This window comes from Osmia lignaria, chromosome 2 (assembly GCF_051020975.1).
Source record: "Osmia lignaria lignaria isolate PbOS001 chromosome 2, iyOsmLign1, whole genome shotgun sequence".
In the NCBI taxonomy this organism is placed as follows: Eukaryota; Metazoa; Arthropoda; class Insecta; order Hymenoptera; family Megachilidae; genus Osmia; species Osmia lignaria.
Window position 1 is genome coordinate 9,751,690 of NC_135033.1, and position 20,585 is coordinate 9,772,274.

General features: G+C 44.0%; 2 protein-coding genes and 1 long non-coding RNA gene across 7 annotated transcripts in view; 1 reads left to right on the top strand and 2 right to left on the bottom strand.

Moving 5' to 3' along the window:
* LOC143305466 (uncharacterized) overlaps positions 1-5,299 on the bottom strand; it is a 140,618-nt gene extending 135,319 nt beyond the window's left edge. For both annotated transcript variants that reach the window (XR_013062421.1, XR_013062420.1), the window contains exon 1: positions 5,074-5,299. This is a non-coding gene — a long non-coding RNA (uncharacterized LOC143305466). The remainder of the gene's footprint in view (positions 1-5,073) is intronic.
* The window catches only part of LUBEL (Linear Ubiquitin E3 ligase), a 35,237-nt gene continuing 19,224 nt past the window's right edge, over positions 4,573-20,585 (top strand). For 2 of the 3 annotated variants that reach the window (XM_034334198.2, XM_034334200.2), the window contains exons 1-2: positions 4,573-4,913; positions 5,253-5,367. The gene's annotated coding sequence lies outside the window, so the exon portion shown is untranslated. The remainder of the gene's footprint in view (positions 4,914-5,252; positions 5,368-20,585) is intronic. The other variant, XM_034334194.2, reaches the window with a different exon arrangement.
* Positions 6,572-20,468, bottom strand: Hil (peptidase hillarin). 2 transcript variants are annotated; one of them, XM_034334212.2, is made up of 12 exons: positions 20,328-20,468; positions 16,699-17,140; positions 13,969-14,209; positions 10,404-10,520; positions 10,168-10,340; positions 9,254-9,497; positions 8,650-8,876; positions 8,354-8,575; positions 8,133-8,282; positions 7,807-7,996; positions 7,166-7,423; positions 6,572-7,087 (listed from the first exon to the last, which is right to left on the bottom strand). In XM_034334212.2, exons 2-12 carry the CDS (start codon positions 17,040-17,042, stop codon positions 6,776-6,778), a joined length of 2,478 nt encoding a protein of 825 aa, XP_034190103.2. In that variant the 5' UTR covers positions 17,043-17,140; positions 20,328-20,468; the 3' UTR covers positions 6,572-6,775. The 2 variants fall into 2 exon arrangements, with proteins under 2 accessions (XP_034190103.2, XP_034190102.2); XM_034334211.2 differs by having other exon boundaries at positions 13,969-14,242.

A 20,585-nucleotide genomic window follows, 5' to 3' on the forward strand; every position in this document is an offset into this window, starting at 1 on the left:
TGCGATAAATACGAACGATTATGGAAATTCGCGAGGCAATCGAGAAACGTTCGAACTATTCCGACCTGGTCCCCCTCGTAGCAGTGGTTGAGGGTGAAACGAGGCGAACCGGGGAGAGATCCAATTAAATATACACCGAGAATGTATTTACCGTCTCATAAATCTCGACAGTTGTAATATTTCAGTCGTTTTTTCGGAATGTTCTTGTCGTCGACATTATGCACCGTGTGTTTCGTGACTTCCTATCCCTTTGTTCCTTTTTATATCTTTCTCTCTCTCTCTCTCTCTCCTCGCGTTGCTCCACCTTATCCTCGGCTTTCGTTGAAACGATGAGCCACATATTGCACATAAATTTCGCACGCACCGCCATAAAAAGTCTCAGCCGTCTCAGTACATTATATCGCCATAATAGTGACCAGGAAGGCGTGCCCCGTTTTTCCCCGTGGCTCGCTATTAGCCGGAAAATAAGATTCGTTTTTGCATAATGCCGTCGTGACGACCGGCCAAATGGACTTCATCCGAGCCACGTAGCCAACCAACGAGCGTCTTAGAATTTTTAACAGCCCCGTCACGCGGCATCAACGAACGTGTTCATTAATTTAATATTCTTCCTGCTCTCTCCTTCGTACGTTCTATACCCTTTGCGCCATAATTGTTCGAGTGTTATTTTTTCGTGGACGATGGTAGTTCTTGGATGTTTAACATTTTAGATAGCGTAAAATGAAATCCTCTTTGTCGCTATCTAAGCGGCGGGGCGCATCTGCTTTACCACACAAAGGAGCGAGCCTTCTTGTTTTCTATTTCCTCTCGCCAGCTTATCAGCAGCGATCGCTGAAATTCCGGCAGCATCTGCCGCCGCTGCCAAGAACAGTCCGGACGAGCTGGATGAAAAGAAAGTGAGGAAAGATTGCCGAGGGAGAGGAAAAGGTCCGTGCGATCCGAGACACGCACGCTTCGTTTCGGCAGGGTGCAATCTTGCGGTCCAATCGCGGTCGCAGCTTTTTCTAAGCTCCAGCCGACGGGAAACGATGCTCGGCAGTATTCTGACACGACTCGAAAGAAAATTCGTGGCCACGACGAGGAAACGGATGCGTTATCGTCGTACGAATCGAGAGAATCCGCGGTCAATCGATCGGATCGATCTGGGATTCGTTCGCGATCGGGTGCAGCCGATACTCGAACCGGTCAAAGATAACAGGGGCGGTTTTCTGCGTGGATAGGAGAATCGAGAGAGCTTCTCACCCCTTTCGATCGTGAATAGAGCCGATGAAAAATTACGTGGGACGATAAATAGCTTGAATCGACGAATTTTCCAAAAAGTGAAAGCTGAATAACTATTAAAGGCAACAAATTTCACAAATAAAAGATAGAAATGATACATAGCAGAAATTTCGGTAAACCCACCGGCGGATATACGTTTATTTACCCACCAAAATATTTTACGAATAAATTTCTGTTCGATCCGAATGCTATTAATTAAAAACGAGGAGGTATTTGTTATTCAAACATAACTGCCCGCAAAAACTGTTTTTAATCATCGATTTACTAGAGGGAGATAAAAACTGAATTTTATGATTTTGTTTCTTCAGTCGAGAGAAAACGGAAAGAGAGGAGAGCAGAGATTTCATTTATTTATCCACCTGTGTATTTTACGCTACGAGATTCTTCCTTCGGTTTACTTAATTTGAAGAATCTCTTTTCCGCAAGCTCAAGCATGGATCTCTATGACCCGCGTTTATTTTTAATGATGATTTAAGGGGATGCGACTTGGCGGAAATCCTATATGAAACGATTATTTATTAAGTAACCGAGCTTTGAGCTCGGTTTATGCATCGAAACATAAATAATCGTGAAGATATAAGGGAGCCGTATTTCAGGTTAAAAGGGAAATGGAATCTTTATCTCGTTTTCCTATACTCGACAAATGCGTGGAACTTGGAGAAAATACTTCTCGAAAGCGTCGAAATATTTAACTACAATTTTTAGTTCCTCACGAATCAGGCCAATATTTAATTCGCCTGTTTTTCCCCTTAAACTTCATACATCGAAATAAAACAGCGAGCAAACGTACACATTGCGTACATCAGATAAAGCAATATTTATTTTTCAATCTGTTTATGCTAGCTGCAAGCCAGTTTGAAAGCAAACCTGATGATACACGTCTATTTAGAAGCACGAAAAATCCGTGCCATCTAAAATATCACGAATCAAGCTTAATTATAAAACTCGATCTTTGAATTTTTATGCAACAGAACAAAGTTCTTTTGATAATCAAATTTCAAGCCACGATACAAAAATGTTGTATCATTTGAAAAACACATCTCTACGTTTTAAACGAATATTTCGAATGAAAAAATAAGCAGAGTGTAACCCCCCAAAGCAGGCACGTCTACCCAACGCTAATTATCATCCCCTATCTCGAAACTCGTAAACGTGCCAGATTACTTCCACTTCCCATAAATAATGCACCGTTCGATTTCGTCTACTCACCGACTGTCAGAATCGTTGCAGACGAATAAAAAGGGGGAGAAAAAGAATGAACCGTCCGTGGGTATGCAACGTCAAATATCTATGTCTATGGCGGAGCGTGAAAACGCGGTCTTATCTAGGACGAGGAGGGTGAACGCGGTCGTATCGTGCCGTGGGTATTACAAATAAACGACGCCGACGTCGGCGTCGGATTCGCGAGGATCGCGGCGGGGGTTAAAGTCGTTTCGCGCGTGACTCACGGTACCGTGGTCACGCCACCCTCGAAAACATCGCGCCACTTCGATGCCCGATATTCCGACGCGCACAACCCTCCGAACGACGTTTTCCCTTTGCTCTTTCGCTATCTCGGCAAGGCGCGAGGGGGGTTGCCCTCGTATTATACGGCATATCTCGAAACGCGGATTAGAAATGTTTTGTTGCATTTTGCAATCAGTGGAACCGTTTTTGAAATCTGAATAATTAAAAATTGGATGTTCGAAGAAGTTTCCAAATCCCCGGGCACAGAGGCCATTTAACATTCAACCCGTGAATTATACCAAGCAAGAGATACTCTTCCACCCCCACAGGAAGTGGTCCCGGTTAACGTTACATTCAATCTCCCATCAAGCATCCGCGGTAACAACCTCGGTCATATAGTATGATTCTCGCGAAAGTTGACGCATCCCCGTGCCCTTCATCCCCGGCACACCTCCGAATAATTGCGAACCTGGTCCCCCATCTTGTACAAAGGTTTATTTATCGTCGATTGTTGCCGTGCTGGGATCAGAGGCTCGCGTTCACGTCTCTGGCAACTTTTTCTTCGCGAGCGCATTAAAATTTCGCGGAGGCCCGACCGGAGGTGTGGCCGTCGTTCGTGGACGACACCGTCCGCTTGAAATACACGCTCGCACGCTCGCGTAAAAGCTATTGCCTTTTCGAGAGAGCACCATTTTTGCCCGCCACCCGCCCACCACCTCTGCCTTCCCTAATCCGACGATGAGAACCGAACTGCAAATTGCAAATTTGCAAAAAATGCAAATTGCACTTAAAAAATTTAAACACGCCTGTAGGAAAGAGTAAACGAATTTCTCGAACGCCTGTTTGGTGAAAGTGTGTCGAAAAATATTTATCTTGCAAAACTATAGTTTGCTCGCTGAAGAGCAAACATTTGCGCTGGCAAGGACATTCTCATGACCAAGAACGTGCGACAAGTAAATTAAAACGTGGGGCGAAATCTACGTGTAACGATTCCAAAGATTGACAAAAAAGTACGAAGTTGGTCGTTAACATAAATCAATCTTAAATTCAGAAAAAATTCATTAATATTTCCTAACTCGTCTGCTGAAATTATTAGTACGAGACATTCCGATGACGAAAAGCCATTGTTTCAGTTAACAGCGATACCATTCTCGTGTACCGTCTTCGCTGTCATTTACAATAATACAAACGACAATAGTAAATAGCCTCATCTGCAATTACAATGGCCCATTTAGCCGGCTATAAATCACGAAGTGGCGCTCGAGATAGAAAAACTTTTTTCCCGTCCCCGTCCAATTCCGGCTGGACGTATTCCGGAAGTTGCCGCTAAAGGGACAGCCAGAATTGGTGGCTATTTAATTAGCGGCTTCGAAAGAAGATAAGTTTTAGCTATCCCCCCTCTTTTCGCTTCCGAACTTGTCGTTTGGACGAATAGTAAGTACTTATGCAAAATGGATCGTTAAAAAATAAAAGATTTATTTTAAATTATAGTTTTTCAACACCTAAACTTGAGAAAGTTAAAGTAACCTATATTCTGGACGAATTTTCTTCTAGATACTGATCACGGTATGCAATCGTGCTAGTCGCACGGTTCAGCGAATAAATCGTTCAGGTTGCTGATAAATATGTATCCGTAAATCCATACAGAGAGAGAGTAGAATTCTATACATATAGTGCAAGAGGGCAGTCGGTTTTTCGGTGCAGAGGGCAGTGTTTTATAAAGTATAATTTTATCGCATATACCGACAGAGCGCGCTGTCTCGTATGCATCGTATAACGGCGTCGCGGCGCCACGACGTCACGTGACGCCGTGGACGTTTAACTTTCAAACACGTTCCTCTAATATCAGATATCAGGAAAATCGATAACCGTCTGGCCGCTCTCGACTCTATTAATTGCTCGTAAATGTTGGAAATTGATTTTCCAAAGCCCTACACACTGTGTGCAAGCATCAGCGAGAACGTGTATATCTACGATATGCCCGTGTCGTCGGACCGTGTATGCACATACGAAACACGACAAACCGGAAACGACATTTAATAAACGTACGGTCGTGAAATTTTTCATAATTATAAGAGAACATCGTAATGCGGTCAGCTATGAACGGAATTTCAGTTACGAGTGTATTTCAAGCGCGACCACGTGAGATCAAAGTGCAATGGCGGACGGAAGAAGTACGGGAATACGTAAGTTAATATATTTTGGAATTCGAAAAGTATGAATCGGTATTCGTTGTTTCTTTGATCGAATAGTAATCATTGGTAATGATGTTCAACTTTTATGACCATATTTCGTTCTATCAAAGTGTAATTTTAAAGTTATGACGTAAAAAGTTGGCAAACTCACCGGTCTCGTTGTCGTTCATGGGGCGTGATTAACCTTTCATCTGAATTCGCAGCAAATAGTTGACCAGGGCACTGAATTTACATTCGAACGAATAAAACTTCGCGTTTGTTCATAAATCGATACGTTTTTAAGTACTTTGCGACGAATTAATGTTTTAATTAATACGTTTTACTGCGCAGGCACCGACTACGTTTTGGCGCGGAAAAAGAACTGTGGGAACTGCTGCCGCCTGGCAGGGACGCGATGAACTAATAGCGGGAAATTTTGAATGCGCTACAATCGTCAGTAGAAAAGGTAAGAATTATATTTCCATTATTTCTTTTTAGTTAAGTAAATTGTTTAAAGAAATATTACTGAATTTCCACAAAATTAGATTTTATTAATTGCTTTTTTACAATAACACGAGTTATTACACATCTGTAATATGTATAAAAATTAATTTACATGCTCGTTACATAGAAACAATGAGATAATATTAAGCTCGAGTTATACTTTATTCCACGCGAATCGAGAAAGCATTCTTACGCAAGCGTCGTTATAATTTCAAATAACAACAAAGACAAAGAAAAATAATATTAATATTACAAAAATTAACAATTATATAGCCTATTAATGATAGAAACAATTTTCCTTGGGTCTCGACGTAACTTGTGATTCTTACACTATCAAAAACGTGGAAATTTCAAAGCGTTCGAACAAATTACTTCAACAAAAAAAATTTTTCATAAAAGTATATATAAAAAATTTAGCATTTCCACGCTTTTTTCGTAAACAAGGAATAACTAGAATCGTGCAGCTAGCAATATATAGCACCTGAACTTGAAAAACCACCGTGGCCGCAAAATTGTACATTTTTAAAAGCCTTTTACACCTAAAACGATCCCTGAAAGATCGCGTATTCCCATGATATCGTCCTCATCATCGAGAACAAGCATAATTTTGCGGTAACGATCGTTTGCAACAAAAGAGAAAGGAATGCTACACGTGAATCATCGTTAAATAGTATAAAAGCACGCGTATTCACCGAAAGGAGAATGTCGACTTTATTAAAATAAGAAAAAATTGAAACGATCGTGTGCATACTTTATATACACAAAGCACCTCGTGCGATCAAATAAATTGTTGATCCGATTTCCGTGCAACCACTCGAACGAACGGGACAAAACGGGATCCCCGGGATTGAATTAAAACGAGCTCGGGATAATTGGGATTAATGCTTCGAGCCCAGGCGAGAAAGTTTGATTAATTCGGTCAGAGGGAGCCGCAAAGCTGGTTAACTTTTAATTGCCAACTTTCCCGCGAGAACAAACACAAACGATACAAAACGATCGTGGAAAAATCGACGAACGATTAACCCTCGAACGATGCTAGCAGGGTCGATCGCGACCCAGACTCGCACAACAGGCTTATCGTTATTAAACTACAAAGAACGTGGAGGTAGCGCGTCGGCTCGGAATTGTTCTTACGTCTTTCAAAGTTCTTTGCACCTTTCAAAATGAAAAAAAAAAAAAAAGAAAGAAGCAATTGTACCGTTTCTTTGCTTTCTTCAACACCACCTTTTATGCTCGTCACCTTTAAGTGTACTTTAACTGGCAAGCAAAGGCTAATCTCGCGAATTAGTTCTTACACGTCACTCGAGAAAAGAACTTGCAGCACCTTTTAGTCCATAATCACGTGAGATGATCTTCCAAGATGATACTTGTTAATTCCTGTTACTGGAATTGATCAGATATTTGCAGCAATGCGTGAGTAAATGTTTTTCACCGGTGATGTCGTGAGGTACATTGGCGGGGCTGGTCGATTCCCTGGTGTAAATGTCCAGACCGTATTGACCCTCTTCTGGGAAGTTGATGAAGAAAGTTACCATGTCGTCGTCGGCGATCGAATGCGCCACGTATTTGGATAATCGTTTCTCTTCGATTCCATTTTTATGCAACGTCGCCATGAAATCGGTCAAGGGTCTCGACATTCGGAATTGAATCTCTAATTCGCGACCAGCAAACACCAAAGCTTCCTGTGTTTATATTTAAAAAAAAAAAATAACAATTAACTTTATATAAGTGAATTTGAATGGCAGGTGATTCGTACGTACCTGATGAGTAATCGGTATGAGGCCAAACAGTCTGGTGGCTTTCGTGGGACCCCATTCCCCGCTCGCACAGTCTGGTAATGGCACCATAACTGTTTGCAATTCCTCGCAGGCGATCTTAAATTTGCACACGCTCTTGAACTTCATGGGCTCGCCGGTTAAGTATTCTTTGGGCGTTACAGCGTTTGCGAATATATCGAGAAGAAAAGCCCCCGAACATGGGGCGTGCACCCGGAACGCGACTATATTCCCAACGACAGACTGTGAACAGACATTTTTTAACCGTTACATCCATCGATTTTCAGAAAACTTCAGAAATATATTTCAGCCCAACTTGAACTCTTCAAATAGGGTTCGATATTGGCAAACATTATTATTATTATTGCAAATATCAAACGTCAATAATCGGTGAGCGGTATCGCAAGTTCCTCCCGTTGGTCAATTAATTTCAATTTCAAGCAATTAATTAGTAGCTTTCACTCTTAAAACTCTCTCATCAAGGATCTCCTCCTTTCAACGTATTTCCCTAATTAGTTTAACACCAATATGATGTTGTCCGTGTAATTAACCGTAGAAATGTCGTGGGAAAAAAAAAGTGTTTTTTTCGTTTGACCCCCCCGAAGAAGTTGTTGGCCGCGAATTACCTGCATGACGAATCGCTTCAACGACACACCGTCGTATCCGTCGCCGTCGTTGTCGTAAAATTTCAAATTGTAGTGGAAAATCAGGGACGACTGCATGTGTGCCGGCATGGCTATCCTGACGGTCGCAGCACCCGTTGAATCCGTGTACATAACGGCATTCGTGTTCGTATCCGGAAAGTAAAGACCGTACCTGTCGAAATTTACATAAATCGTCTCTTTTTTCCTCTGGATGGTGCACGAACGGAACGTGCAAGGAGAAATTAACTAGACAAACATTTGCAGATCAAACCGACCGGTTACATAATTTAAATAATTGTTCAGTTTACCTGAAGAACAACGATCGGACGAAAGGCAATTCTTCGAAGTCTTTGAGAGAAATCGGTTGCTTCAGCAATTGCCATTCCTCTTGAAGAGGGAAGAACTCGTATATGAATTCGCGTGGATCGGTCAGGAAGTAATGATCGTCGTATTCGTATCTGTGGATCATTATTATAGATTGAGTAATTATTTAGTTTGAATAGACAAATATTGTTTTAAAAAGATTCACCTGAGACTATCGTTCTTGGCCTTCGGTTGACCAGGACGAGGAACTTCTTTGGCATTGACGAGATGTCGTGCCCCCCAGTTACACTGAACGAATCTCCACGCACCAGCTACGTAAACCGCGTTCCAACTGTTACGGAATCTATTGTCTTCGAAACAAACCCCTGGCTGATACCCGGCCGACTTGCTGTAACCCTTTATCACCACGCAATGCAAACCTGCGTAGCTGTGAAATCAAAAGAAACCCTGCCGAACAACTGTTTGCAAGTTTTTATAATTAAGTAAGGATCGAAACCGTACCTGCACAGTCGTTTGAACAGAACATGGTAACTTTCCGTCCCGTGTTTGATCCCCCGGAGCAAACCCATAGGCGTGTCTCCTCGCAGATTCTCGTCGAACTGCATGGTGTTCAAATTCTTCACGGTGATCCATCGGAATATTGTCCTAGCTTTTTCTATATCCGATCCGCATCTGCTCACCAACTGTCGCACTAAATCCGTGAACGTTTTCTGGTCTTCTTGAGCTACCTGATTTATTGGAAGGAAAACAGAAGGGTTAAAGGTAGCCGAACAACCCTTGATACGTTAGAATTATCCAAAGTGTCCTTAAACTTTAACAGTGTGTAATTTCACGAGTCACCCCTTAACCAGCTCTATCCTCGATCGTAAAAATGGCCACCACTGAAAGTCGTAGGTAAAGTTAGGGGTTGAATGAAAGAATGATCGTAAATCGATTACCGATGGACTGGTCGTGCACGCAGATCGGATAAAGGCAGGGAATATATGAAAATATGGCGGCGGATACGAAGGATCGTTTAAAATTCCGAGGTTGTAAGCGTGGTTAGGCTCGTCGATATTACATTTACAGCAGGATTCAAGGCTGAAAGGGAGATCAGCTGGCTTACCGAAATAGCTATCTGATCCATGTCAGCAAACTCCAGAGGATCATTGTAGATGTGATACTTGGCTAGGGCTGGAGGTTGCGGGGGTGGTGCTCGCGACGGATAAGGCATAGGCGGTGCTTCCTGGGTATAACCATCCCCTTCGTCGAGATACAGGCTCTCCTGACGCATATATTCGCTTCTCGCCTCGTTGATCAGCTCCAACATCTCCGAGCTTTGTTTCTCCACCAACGCCGCGGTCGCGGCCCTAGAAATTCATCAGAACTTGTACGAACGAGAATTGTCGAGGTTTCCGTCTCTTCTGGAAATTTCAGAACAAAGCTGGCAATTCGGGATACGAATTTAAATAAATAGCCGCGGGTCAGATTGCGAGAACTTCGCCGATGGTATTAACGAGGAATTTCTAATTGTGCCAATTGTGTTCGATTCGCGACAGGGAGACAAAGTACACCGAAAATGCTTTAATTTGTAACGATCCTGCGTCTGGCTTCCCATCGACGCATGGGACATTGATTTCTTGCCTCGACGGGAATTTAAAATATTTCTATTGTTCTGCATGATACGACGAAGTGACTGAGAAGGATATTGATTAGAGGGGTCAGACTCTAGATTTTATGTACGTAATTCACTTTTAATGAAGTCGTATCATCAGAAATAAAAAAGATATTTGAAATCCCAATATAGGTGACTCATTCTGGCCCTTAAACTTTAGTCATCATCTCTCCTCTACATTCAAAGGCTCTGTTCTATTAAAAATATTTTCTACGATACCAAAAATTAAACAAAAATGGCACTTTTCCTAAAACAAACATTAAGTTAAGGTAGGTCGATTGATGCAACAACATTGACCCCATCTTAAACCCTCGATGTACTTCAAGTAGCGCAGAATAGAATCAGTTTAATTAGGTAATGAGTACCGTTCGTGCTCCAACATTTTGCGCGTCAGACTTTCCTTCTTCTTGTCCCTGCGGAGAGTCATGTTCTTCTCCAAGTCCTCCTTCTCTTGCTGGAACTGTTGGGTTCGAACTCTTCCGCCTTTTTCGCGTTCCCATCTTGCCGATAGCTGTTCCAATTCCTTCTCCCATTCGTCCTGATCAATAGAGAAACGCGACATTTTAATCTCGAATCGGATCAAATAATCGAAACTACGTACCCTGAATTCTTCTCGAATCCGTCTGTCCTCCTCCTCGCGATGATGAGCAAACTTCCGATACAAATCGTCCTCTTCTTTGCGATGTTTCATCTCCAAACGCGTTTGCTCATCCCGATCCTGGTAATTAGAAAATTACGAATTACAATAATTTTGAATTCGAACGGGTTTCATTCAGATGTAGGTGGAATTAAAACGAAACGCGTTCGTTTATCAAAAGGTCGAGGCCGTTCCTAAACGTCCCATAGCCGGTGTTCGTCCAGTTTTTGTACGGTTTACTTTCACGCCGCGTTTCTGCTTTCGTTCCGACGGCAGTCGCGCCGGAAACCACGCGCGTTCCACGATCCACGGGACGATCCCAACGTGGACATCTACCGTTCGTCGATTCGTTCCCACGATCTCGTCTCGTAGAAATGACGAAACGAAGCGAATCCGCGCTAAAAAGAGCTTCTTCGAGTTTGGTCTGGCATTGCTCAAGCGATTTTCTCTAATCTAAGCTTGCGTTACGGTTACGACACGACATTACAGGTTGTTGCGTGGAATAACCATAAATAAGGACAATCTTGGAGTCCATTGACATTTCAAACACAGAAAATTCGATGTTGTTTATTGAAACACCTTATACAGAAGGTTGCGGTTGAATTTGCTAAAATTGCTTTGACGAGCGTCAGTCCGTTGCAGCGACAGGTGCAATTACTCTTTCTTTCTTTTTCTTTTCTTTTCCGAGACCGGATTCCTCGCAACAATTGAGAAGTTTCTATTTTGAAATCAGTGATCGTCGTTCGTTTGTTGCTAATGCTCGAACAGGTCTGGTAAAAGTCTTGTTTGCCCTCGAGACGACGAGAAAGCACGTTAAAAGGATTAATTCGGTCAATCTGTTTACTCGTGTCATTGAAGAAGTAATTTCCTTTAACTTTTTCCCCCATCACCGACTGGTTAATCAACATTCCACTCGACAGAATTCTAATAGTTCCTGTTTAGAGGAACGTTTCTTGGGACAGATAAAAATATGCTCATTTGTACTTTGACGAGTTATTAAAAAACTCTGCTAATGAGATTAATTCGAGTAATCGACTAATTTTCTTCGATGCTCCCTCGCGCGATTTCATCGCGAATCCTCTTGCTTCTGTTTGCTTTTTCCCCTCAAATAAAAAATGTTTACCTTCTAAGACGAAAATTGCCCGTCGATTCAAACTCCTCGACGCGTATCGATAATGACTACTCTCGATAAAAGCTTGTTCCATCTGATCGATATTCAAGAAAATCTCTCCCTCCCTGTTAATTCCTTCTATTCGCTTGCAAACACCAGATTTTTATCACACTTATTCTTAATTAAACTCAAACATTGTTTCACAAGATTATCCGCTTCCTGTTTTCAACCGCGAGATAAGAAAATTTTTCTACCACCCACAAGGAACGTTCTTATTAAAACTAATGATGATTAGCAGGGCGGTATGGAGTGGTAAATTAAAATTTAAAGCAAACAAATAAATGGAGAAGCTTTATCTACATCTCTGTACACGAGGGAAAATGTATTTTCCACTTTCGGTGAAGTTTTAGATCGGTTAGTTTTAGAAAAGCTTAAACTTCAAATTGAGATGCCGAAAATGATATTTTGCGCCCGATATAATTCCATTATCAAACGACTCTAATCTCGTTTCCATGCAACATTCCATTTCGAGCTGGAAACCGCTCGATTCGAAGTAGCAGCGAAAAAGTGCAGAAGAAAGTAACAATAAAATCGATCGAGTCTCGTATACCATTGACCGCGACAGTGATTGCAATTAGCATGTATGGGTTGTTTGTTCGCAAAGACGCGTGAGAGGTAAGCCACAATTGTTCCTTAACAGGATACGCGCACGGTAAAAATCCTTCCGTCTCTCTCACTCTCTCTGTTTCTCTGGTGGAAACGCTTTCCGCAGGCCAGCTACGATTCTCTAATTAACTATCAAGCGCAGTAGAGTACCGCAAGCGGAAACGATTCTGCGGGCTTTTCTTCGCGTGTAGAGGCCAACCCAGAGAAAAGAAGACGGAACACGCTTTCTTCCGTAGTAACAGTACGAGCTACGTTCACGAGAACGTTCAATCGTTATTGTTCTCGGATACCTTGGAAGCGTGTAAGAAAGTCTATCAGTCGCGTGAAACGTTGACGGAATACGCGAGGAAGGAACGCGAAAACGAAGGATCGACAGAAGCGGTTGACTTCTTGGGGAGAGTAATTTTTGCGATCGTTTACGCTTCACGGGGCTACGACGCCGAGTTTCTTGCGATCGAATAGTCGTCCGGGGAAGACGAAATTGTCCGCTCGAACGAGTCGAACCGATCCTCGAGGAAACCATCGTTCCGCGAATCGTAGAAATCGGCGAGCGTTCTTGCGGAGAGAAGAAAATCACCGATCGATGCTTTACGAGCAAATTTCCAATTTTTTTTTTTTTTTTTTTTTCTTTCTTTTCTTTTCGTCTAGAAAATAGAAGCGAGAATTTTTGACGCGTATTATTATAATAGCTAACAGTGGGAGAGGTTTCGTGTCGGATCCGCGGGATCCGCGAAAGCGGATTGAGGAGAAAACGCGCACGGATAGTGGAGCGACTAGCGGCTCGACCTTCTTATATTATGTCGGCCCGATGGGAAAAGCAACGACAATCTCATTTTCATGTAGAGTCCGTTTTCGCCGCGGTACGCATTCCTCGCTTGTCAAGCCGATTTCGCGCGCACCGCCACGAAAGTCACCGAAGCTGACACGGAATGCATCGCCCTCGCATTCCTACCTGTACGCCTCGGAAATTCGGCTAAACGAGGATTTTCCATTAAAATCCATTCACCCGCTTGCCGTCTCTCGCCCTGGTTAATCACCGATCGCCGATCTTCTACGCGTCGTTGAACACCCTCGAAATACCTGATTTTATTGTGCCACGCGAGAGAACGAGCTGAACCGGATATTTGACTGCATCTTGCGCGCGATCTCTACCGCCTCGCTTACGGTTAACGTTCATTCGAATGTGGTTTAATTAGCTGCGCAAAGATGTGGACATATTATCAGCAGCATCGACGAATTTTCACGATTAATCATAATGGAATTCGATAATCGCCTACGTACGACTCGAGGAAAACACCTGTGAACGAATTCAATGGTGATGGAATGTTCGTAATCCTAATTAGCGGAGAGTAATTGAAGCTAAGTAGTCCAGAAATGTTGTAATTCAAATAACATCCTCCGTGCTTCGAAAGAATGTTGAAACAATTAAAATTCCAGCATTTTACAATTGGATCGTTTCCACTGAAGAGACTTTATTCTCTTTTCCGAAGTATTCATGAGCTTTTACGAAACGATCGAATGAAATTCGGGGTAACTCTGCAACACACTTTGTATCCGATCCGTAGAGTGGGAACGCGTTTTACGAGAGCAAAGCAGCGAGCTAGTAATAATTTCGATAAAACGATGCCGAGCGTGGCGGTAATTAACCCGATGCCTTTTAATTGGCGCGGATTCGCGAACGGAATAGGTAACTCGCACCTAATATGGCGTTGACCGTGACGAATGATTTCACCAACTATGAGAATGACTCACCAGATAATAATCGATGGGTTTCTCGCGTGCCTTGCTGTAACCCTTTTGTAGCTCGGTCTGCTTAAGGGCATGGGCGATGTGAAGGGCGCTCGCATCGAATCTGCCATACTGGTAGCTTCCGTCCCCGGAATAATTATGGTTGTACGGCGAGGATCCACCTCCTCCTCCTCCTGCCGAGTTCCCGTGGACGTCCCGTTGCGAGGAATTCGTGGCTGGTGGTGAACCGTGTCCGTTCAGGTGCCTGGCACAATTAGGCGAGTCTACATTATCGTAGCTGCAACAAAATGATGCAACGGGTCTTCAAGGGGGCTAGGGATCGTCCAAGTAACGACGAAACTAGCTTCTCCTCGCGACAAATAGAAAAGAATCGATCAAAAGTCGGTCGTCTACTCTTCGACTTGCTACTCTTTCCTAGAAGAACCTCTGCTAACCGTGATTCCTTCGCATAGTTATTACCACTTCCGGTGTTTACCATGCAAATGCCACGATTCTACGCAAATCGTGGAGGAAAAAAGTAGGTTAGCATCTTCAAGAATTAGAGTTTCCGGCCTTTCTCGCGGTTTCTATTCTCTAAGCTGATCGATTAAAGATCGATATCGTGTAAAGGGGTATAACGACGTAACTGATGATACAAATGGACCGGATATTCGAGGACGAAGAAATGAGAGGATTGCAAATTCCCTGCTCGACTGACGGTTTTCGAAAGTCGTTTGTGCACGAGCTGCCGAAATCTCGACGCGTTGATTTATCGTCCGGATCGTTTTCTCCGTCGTCGTGCAACGCGCAAGAAATCTCGAAGAATTTCTCGTAGCCGCGTTTCGTGAGCTGCCTCCGGCTTACATAAGGAGCGCGCGTTCACGCGAGACAGAGAGGAGGAGGAGAAGCATCGTCGGGAGTGAATGAACCCCGGAGGAGAGAACGAGCCAGAGGTGTAACACATTCATTTAACCGATCGACGCTGGATTTTCACATAACCGATGCGACTGTTACGTGATTTCTTGGATTCTTCGATCAGGTGATTAAGAAATCGATTAGTCAAGAAATAATTGATTCGAGAAATCAGCAAGGATAGAATCGCGCTTCTTCTTCCTGCGCGTCGTTTGCTGCCTGATTTCCCGAACGCCGCAACAGGTCGTTGGTTGGTTGGCTCGTTTTTTAAAGCCGCCAGCCGTAATTACGGTAAAAGCTGGTTAATACGGAGTCTTCGTCGTGGAATTAACCGAACGGACGATTGTGGTTTAGTAATTTCATAGCAATTTTAATTCGATTCGAATCTCTATCCTCGATTAATCTGGATTAAAGGTGTTTCGCTAAATTGCCATCGCTCGGGTCCTTCGCTTGGTACCGTCAAGTTTAAGCTTTTCTCCCTTCTGTTATTTATTATTCGGAATTCCAAGCCAAGGAAGTCGGTGTAATTTAAAAGAGAAAAAGATATCTTTCTTTATCGATCGAAGATTGAACGCATGGTCAACGAAGAATCTCAAGAGAAGAGGCTAGTTATTTCCAGGAAATCGGGTCAGCCATTGACATTCCGGTCGAAGAGCAAGTGCACTTCTTGCGAGGAATCGCGGTTTCTGACTTTGCTCGCTCGGATTAAGGCCAATGTGGCGATGCGTTATGTAACGAAGATGAACCAACCGAGTCGACCGTCGCCTATGTATATGGAACTCGAGGATCACCGGGGAGCAAAGTGTGTTTGTAGGAAATAATTGTCGCGTCGTGGTTCGTGAGAAAAATTCAGCACGACTCGTGAACTTGTTGAAAAGTGTCCGAGATACGTGAGCGATTTGTTAATTTCCATACTAGAAAGGGGAGGATTAATTTTCATCACACTCCTTTCTAACTAAAGTAGAACGTAAAATGGTAACTTTCGAAGAAGCTTCTCTGCAATTTCTCTGCTACTTTGACCGCCACAGTAGACTAAATACCATCTTGAAATTCTTCAAAAAAAAAGAATACCTTCGATACTCCATTTAAACGAGGATCTCGATTTAACACCAAAGGGAAAGTGGTGAAACCGAACGCGAGGCAAGTCGATCGACTTTCCGGAGTATCCCATTAAAACACAGGAAACGTAAAAGAACCGTTCATTTTCTCCTGATCGCAACCGTTTTGTAATTCTTCTAAAAGGAAAAAGAAGCATGAACTTTAACCCTTTCGTTATCAGAGGTTACTATGGTGATTCACTGTTGCGTTAGCATCATCGTAATTCAACCTGTAACTTTTGGAATAACGATACCGGTTACGTACGACCAGCCACGTCCTTGGAATCGTCAAACGCGATTTAAGAAGGTTTAATTAAGCGCTGATCACGTTGCGCTCGTTCGAAAATTACACGTTCCCGCGACGTGTCACGAGAGGACACGACACTTTTCCTGATACGCGAGCCTCGACGTCGAAGCGCCTATTACTTCCGGTAGTAAGCGGTACGTACAAAGGAGAGAATGCAAATAACCGGCCTCGTTTCCATTGCAACTAGCTGCCCCTTCGCGTTACGTGTTACTAATTTCCTTATTATGGTTACTGTTATTTCATCGAGCCGCCTTTGCTCGACAAAAGGCTGAACAATTCCAGTGGACTGGAATGCGACACGAATACCGATCGGTATTTTTTCTTCCGTTCGTGATGCAGCTACGATAACGAGATAGAACAGTGACAAAGGAACATAATTAAATGTAAAAAAGAAAATGAAAAACAAAAAAAAAAAAAGAAGAAGGAATGATTTCTCACCAAGGCGGATAAACCCCTCGGGGTGACGCGCCGCCAGCTCTGATCTGCTCGTTGACGTAACCGCTCCTGGGCACGTTCAGGGCGCTCCTGATGCCCACGCAGGATCCGTCCAAGGTTCCCGGACCCGGTTTCGGTACGTGACTGCTGCAGTACACCTCTTTGTCGTTGATCGTGTGCTGGTTGTTGTAATAGGTCTTCAGGGTCAACTTGGTACCGCAGATCGCACATTTGAAGCAACCCGCGTGAAAGAAGGTGAAATCCTTCAGCGGACCAACTCTGTCCACCTGGTACACGGTCTGAGCGCATCTCAGACACGTGCTCTCGTAGAAATTCGGCCGATACATCGTCTCGGAACGAGGTATCCTCTTGTTCAGCTACTGATCTAGATAGAACCCGATCGATCTGCTGCCTTCAATCCGCTCTGGAAGCCAGCACGTGCGACCTTGGCAAGTAAAACGACTTCGAGTCAGCGAGATAGGCGAGAATATCGGGGAAAAAGCGAGCGAGATCGGTAATAGACGCGGACCCGATCGACCGGATCGCAAATTTTCAACGCGGTCGGGCGAATCGTTGCGAGCCGCGACTACTCGTGACTGAAAGGCTCTGTCCGTTTTCGAACAGCACCGTTCAGTTTTTCTGCCGCTCGGATTCGGGGTCAATAGTTAAATCTTTAACGCCGGAGCACTGGAAAATAAAATGCTCCTATCGCGTACCGTTCAAAGCAAATGTCCCAATTTCTACAATTTAATATTTCATATACTCGTAGAAATGAAGACATCAGGTTGGGTAATTTGATTCGTTCGCAAAGAAAAAGTGGGCAATGAATCGCGTGCAGCGAACAATTATACAATCTTACTCGAAGAAACACGAGTCGGTAATTTTGTTAAACAAACGCGTCACGATTCGACTAGACCGGCTCGTTTCTAACTTGAATAACATTGATCCGATATCAGATGAAACTAGAAAACGTGTCAGCTCGATCTTCTCCTTTTACAAAGTGCAGGAACGTTTCATAAATTCAACGATACTGGCAAAACGCGTGCCTTAATTGGAGGTAATTACCGTAATGCAAAAGTCTCGCGCGAATCAGACCGAGGCTGTTTCCCAACTCTCGATAATTACGTTTGCCAGGATGTCCAAGAAAGAGAAAGAAACACAGATAAGTTGTGGTAGAAAATCCAGCTGGCGATAGCATCACGATCGTGAGCGATTAAAGGATCAACTAAACGCATCGACGTTGGCAAAAAAATGAAAAAAAAGAAAAAAAAATAATCGTGCCGCCAACACTTTCCTGCTTTTGCAACGAATCGTTGCCAATACTTTTCATAGTGGGCGACCTAACGAACGGATAATTACAACAGATTTCGCGATCTCCTTGCACGCGTCCTGGCCATGTAACTGGCGATAGGTTCATTCCATCGGTATACACATAACGTCATCGAAATTTTCGCCCGTGTGAACGAACCGCGCGTCCTCGTTAACTCTTCCATACTGTTCTCTCGTATCCACGATGACCTCCGTTTAAAAAAAGAAAAAAAGCGTATTTCATTCATGCTCGTTTCCCGTCTTACCTACGTTCACGCACGCCTCTTCGATCTCCTTCAACTTTGAAATTACATCATCGAAGCGATCGAGGAGAAAAGCGTATCCGCGCGGAGACGAAAGTCCGAGCGTGGTCGGACGCGAAAACTTTCTAAATGAACCGTGGCTAATTTTTCGAAAATTATTAGCCCCGGTATCACCGATTCGCCTAATCGATCCTGTTACATAAAACGATCGAGGTTTTCCCTTTTTTTTTTCTCTTTTCTTCTCTTCTTCCGACGGTTCCACGAATTCTGCACCGTTGCACGACCACAATGGCGATTACGTCACAACGTTAGCGAGCGTGCACACAACAATACCGTAATAAACGCAGGATAGTTCCTCTCACGCATCAACGAATCCTGCTTTTCCGCTCGCAACGACACGCACTGATTCTTTTTTTCAACCGCTGCCCCTCGATCCCGATGATTTTCAGCCCGCGAGTAAATCCGTGGCAAGGAAACGCGCTGGATGACTCTTCTTCCGGAGAACGCGCACGAGTGTCTTATCCGGAGAAAGCATTTCGTTTCGCGACAGACGCGCGGTAGCTTTCTTTAGGGCAAGTGTCTCTTTATGATTTCGTTTACCTGCGAAAGCTCGTGAACTAGAAACGTAACGAACGCGGAAGTATTAAGAATCTTCATACGGGTGATAATTAGGTTCATTCGTATCGTCGGGTTAACGAAGAAACGGGCAGGATCGATTTGTGTCCGTCGACGTACCGGTATGCTCATAAATTTCCCCCTCGTCATCGGTCGCTCCATTTCCCTTCATTTTTCTCCATCCACAGAGATCGTATTTTTCCCGTGGCACGCGAATAAATCAGCAACTCGTTGCGTGCATTTCAATCGCGCCGCGTTACGCAATCTCCTGGCAAGAGGAAATCGTAACGATCGCCGTAAAACGCGACGCTTCCAATTACGGAGGTCCGTCGCTTTTCATTCATCGAACGGCTCGCCAGGCTCGAACGATTTCGTCGACGCAATATCGATGTTTTCTACGTTTCGGAACGACCCCTCGCGTCGTTCCCGCTTCCGTTCCCCTTTTCATTCCCGTCCGTTGAAAATGATATGCATCTCGGCCCGATGACACGATCCGTCGAAAATTCGCGACGTCACGCGCGTGAAAATTATTTATCGCATTCCTCGCCTCGTTTATCACTCGGATAACGCTCGGCTCGAACACCGGTGTGTCCCCATTTTGACCCACCTTCTCCTAGGTATTTACGCTCCACGCGTGTATACACACCTATGCATGCACTCGCGTGCGCGCACACCGACACGCACGCGCGACCGAGGGAATAAAAAGAAAGAAAAAAAAGAAGAAAAAGGAACTGGCGTGTATCGAGAGTCAAAGAAACGAGAAACTTTATCCAGGTGAATCGAAGAGAATACGTAGATAGGTGGACGCGAGCTGACGGAGTTAACGGCATCCTTGTCCCCCTGGAAAAAAGGCGTGTTCCCGTGTTTGCGACAGTTTGTCTGGTTACTTAACGCGCGAAAGTACCGGTGAATAACAGGCATTCCATTGAACGGGCACATCGAACGTGCCTGGTACAAGTTGCACGACTCGCCGTCATCCTTAAATTTGAATTCGCCTCTTGCCAATCTTCCGCACTTTTTCCTTCAAAACTAATTCCTTCTCCGATATATCTGGGTCAATTTGAGCAAAGTTACCTGGTCAATATTCAACTACAATGAAACAATCAATCCATGATTCTCTACTGAATAGACATTTCAATTATTTTTGACTAATGCCATTATCGATGCCAAGAAGCGAATTGCAATTCTGATGAACCAACGAGAACCAGTTCGGGACGCATCAGATTTGTCAAACACGTGTACCGATCACCGTGGTACGCGAATTAAGTGAATGGAAAGAAATTCAGCTCGGGGGAACGCTATGAAAGATCGTGTCTCTGGGCAGGAATGTTCTCCAGGCAAATATCGAAGCAGTCATTGTTGGGAGCAAACAATTGTAGCTGGATGGAAAAATGCTGAGGCAAGGCCAGATTCCCTTCTTTCCCAGTTGGTAGCAACGATACTCACGTTCTCATGCTTCCATATCCGCGAGCGTGCTCCACGAGAAACCTCGACGCTGCTCCCGGTGTGGCTCGACCATCTCTTCGCGAGTTTCTTTATTGTTTCTTCCGTGTTCCTCGATCGGGCACGATTTACTCGATATCCGAAGAGGCGTGTTCACCTAGCAGGAAGCACGACACTGCGAAAAAATCGTACACAATATCCACGGGCGAGTTTTCCTGTTCCGGTTACCGCCGCGCCAGGCATTGAAGTCACCAGGTGCCG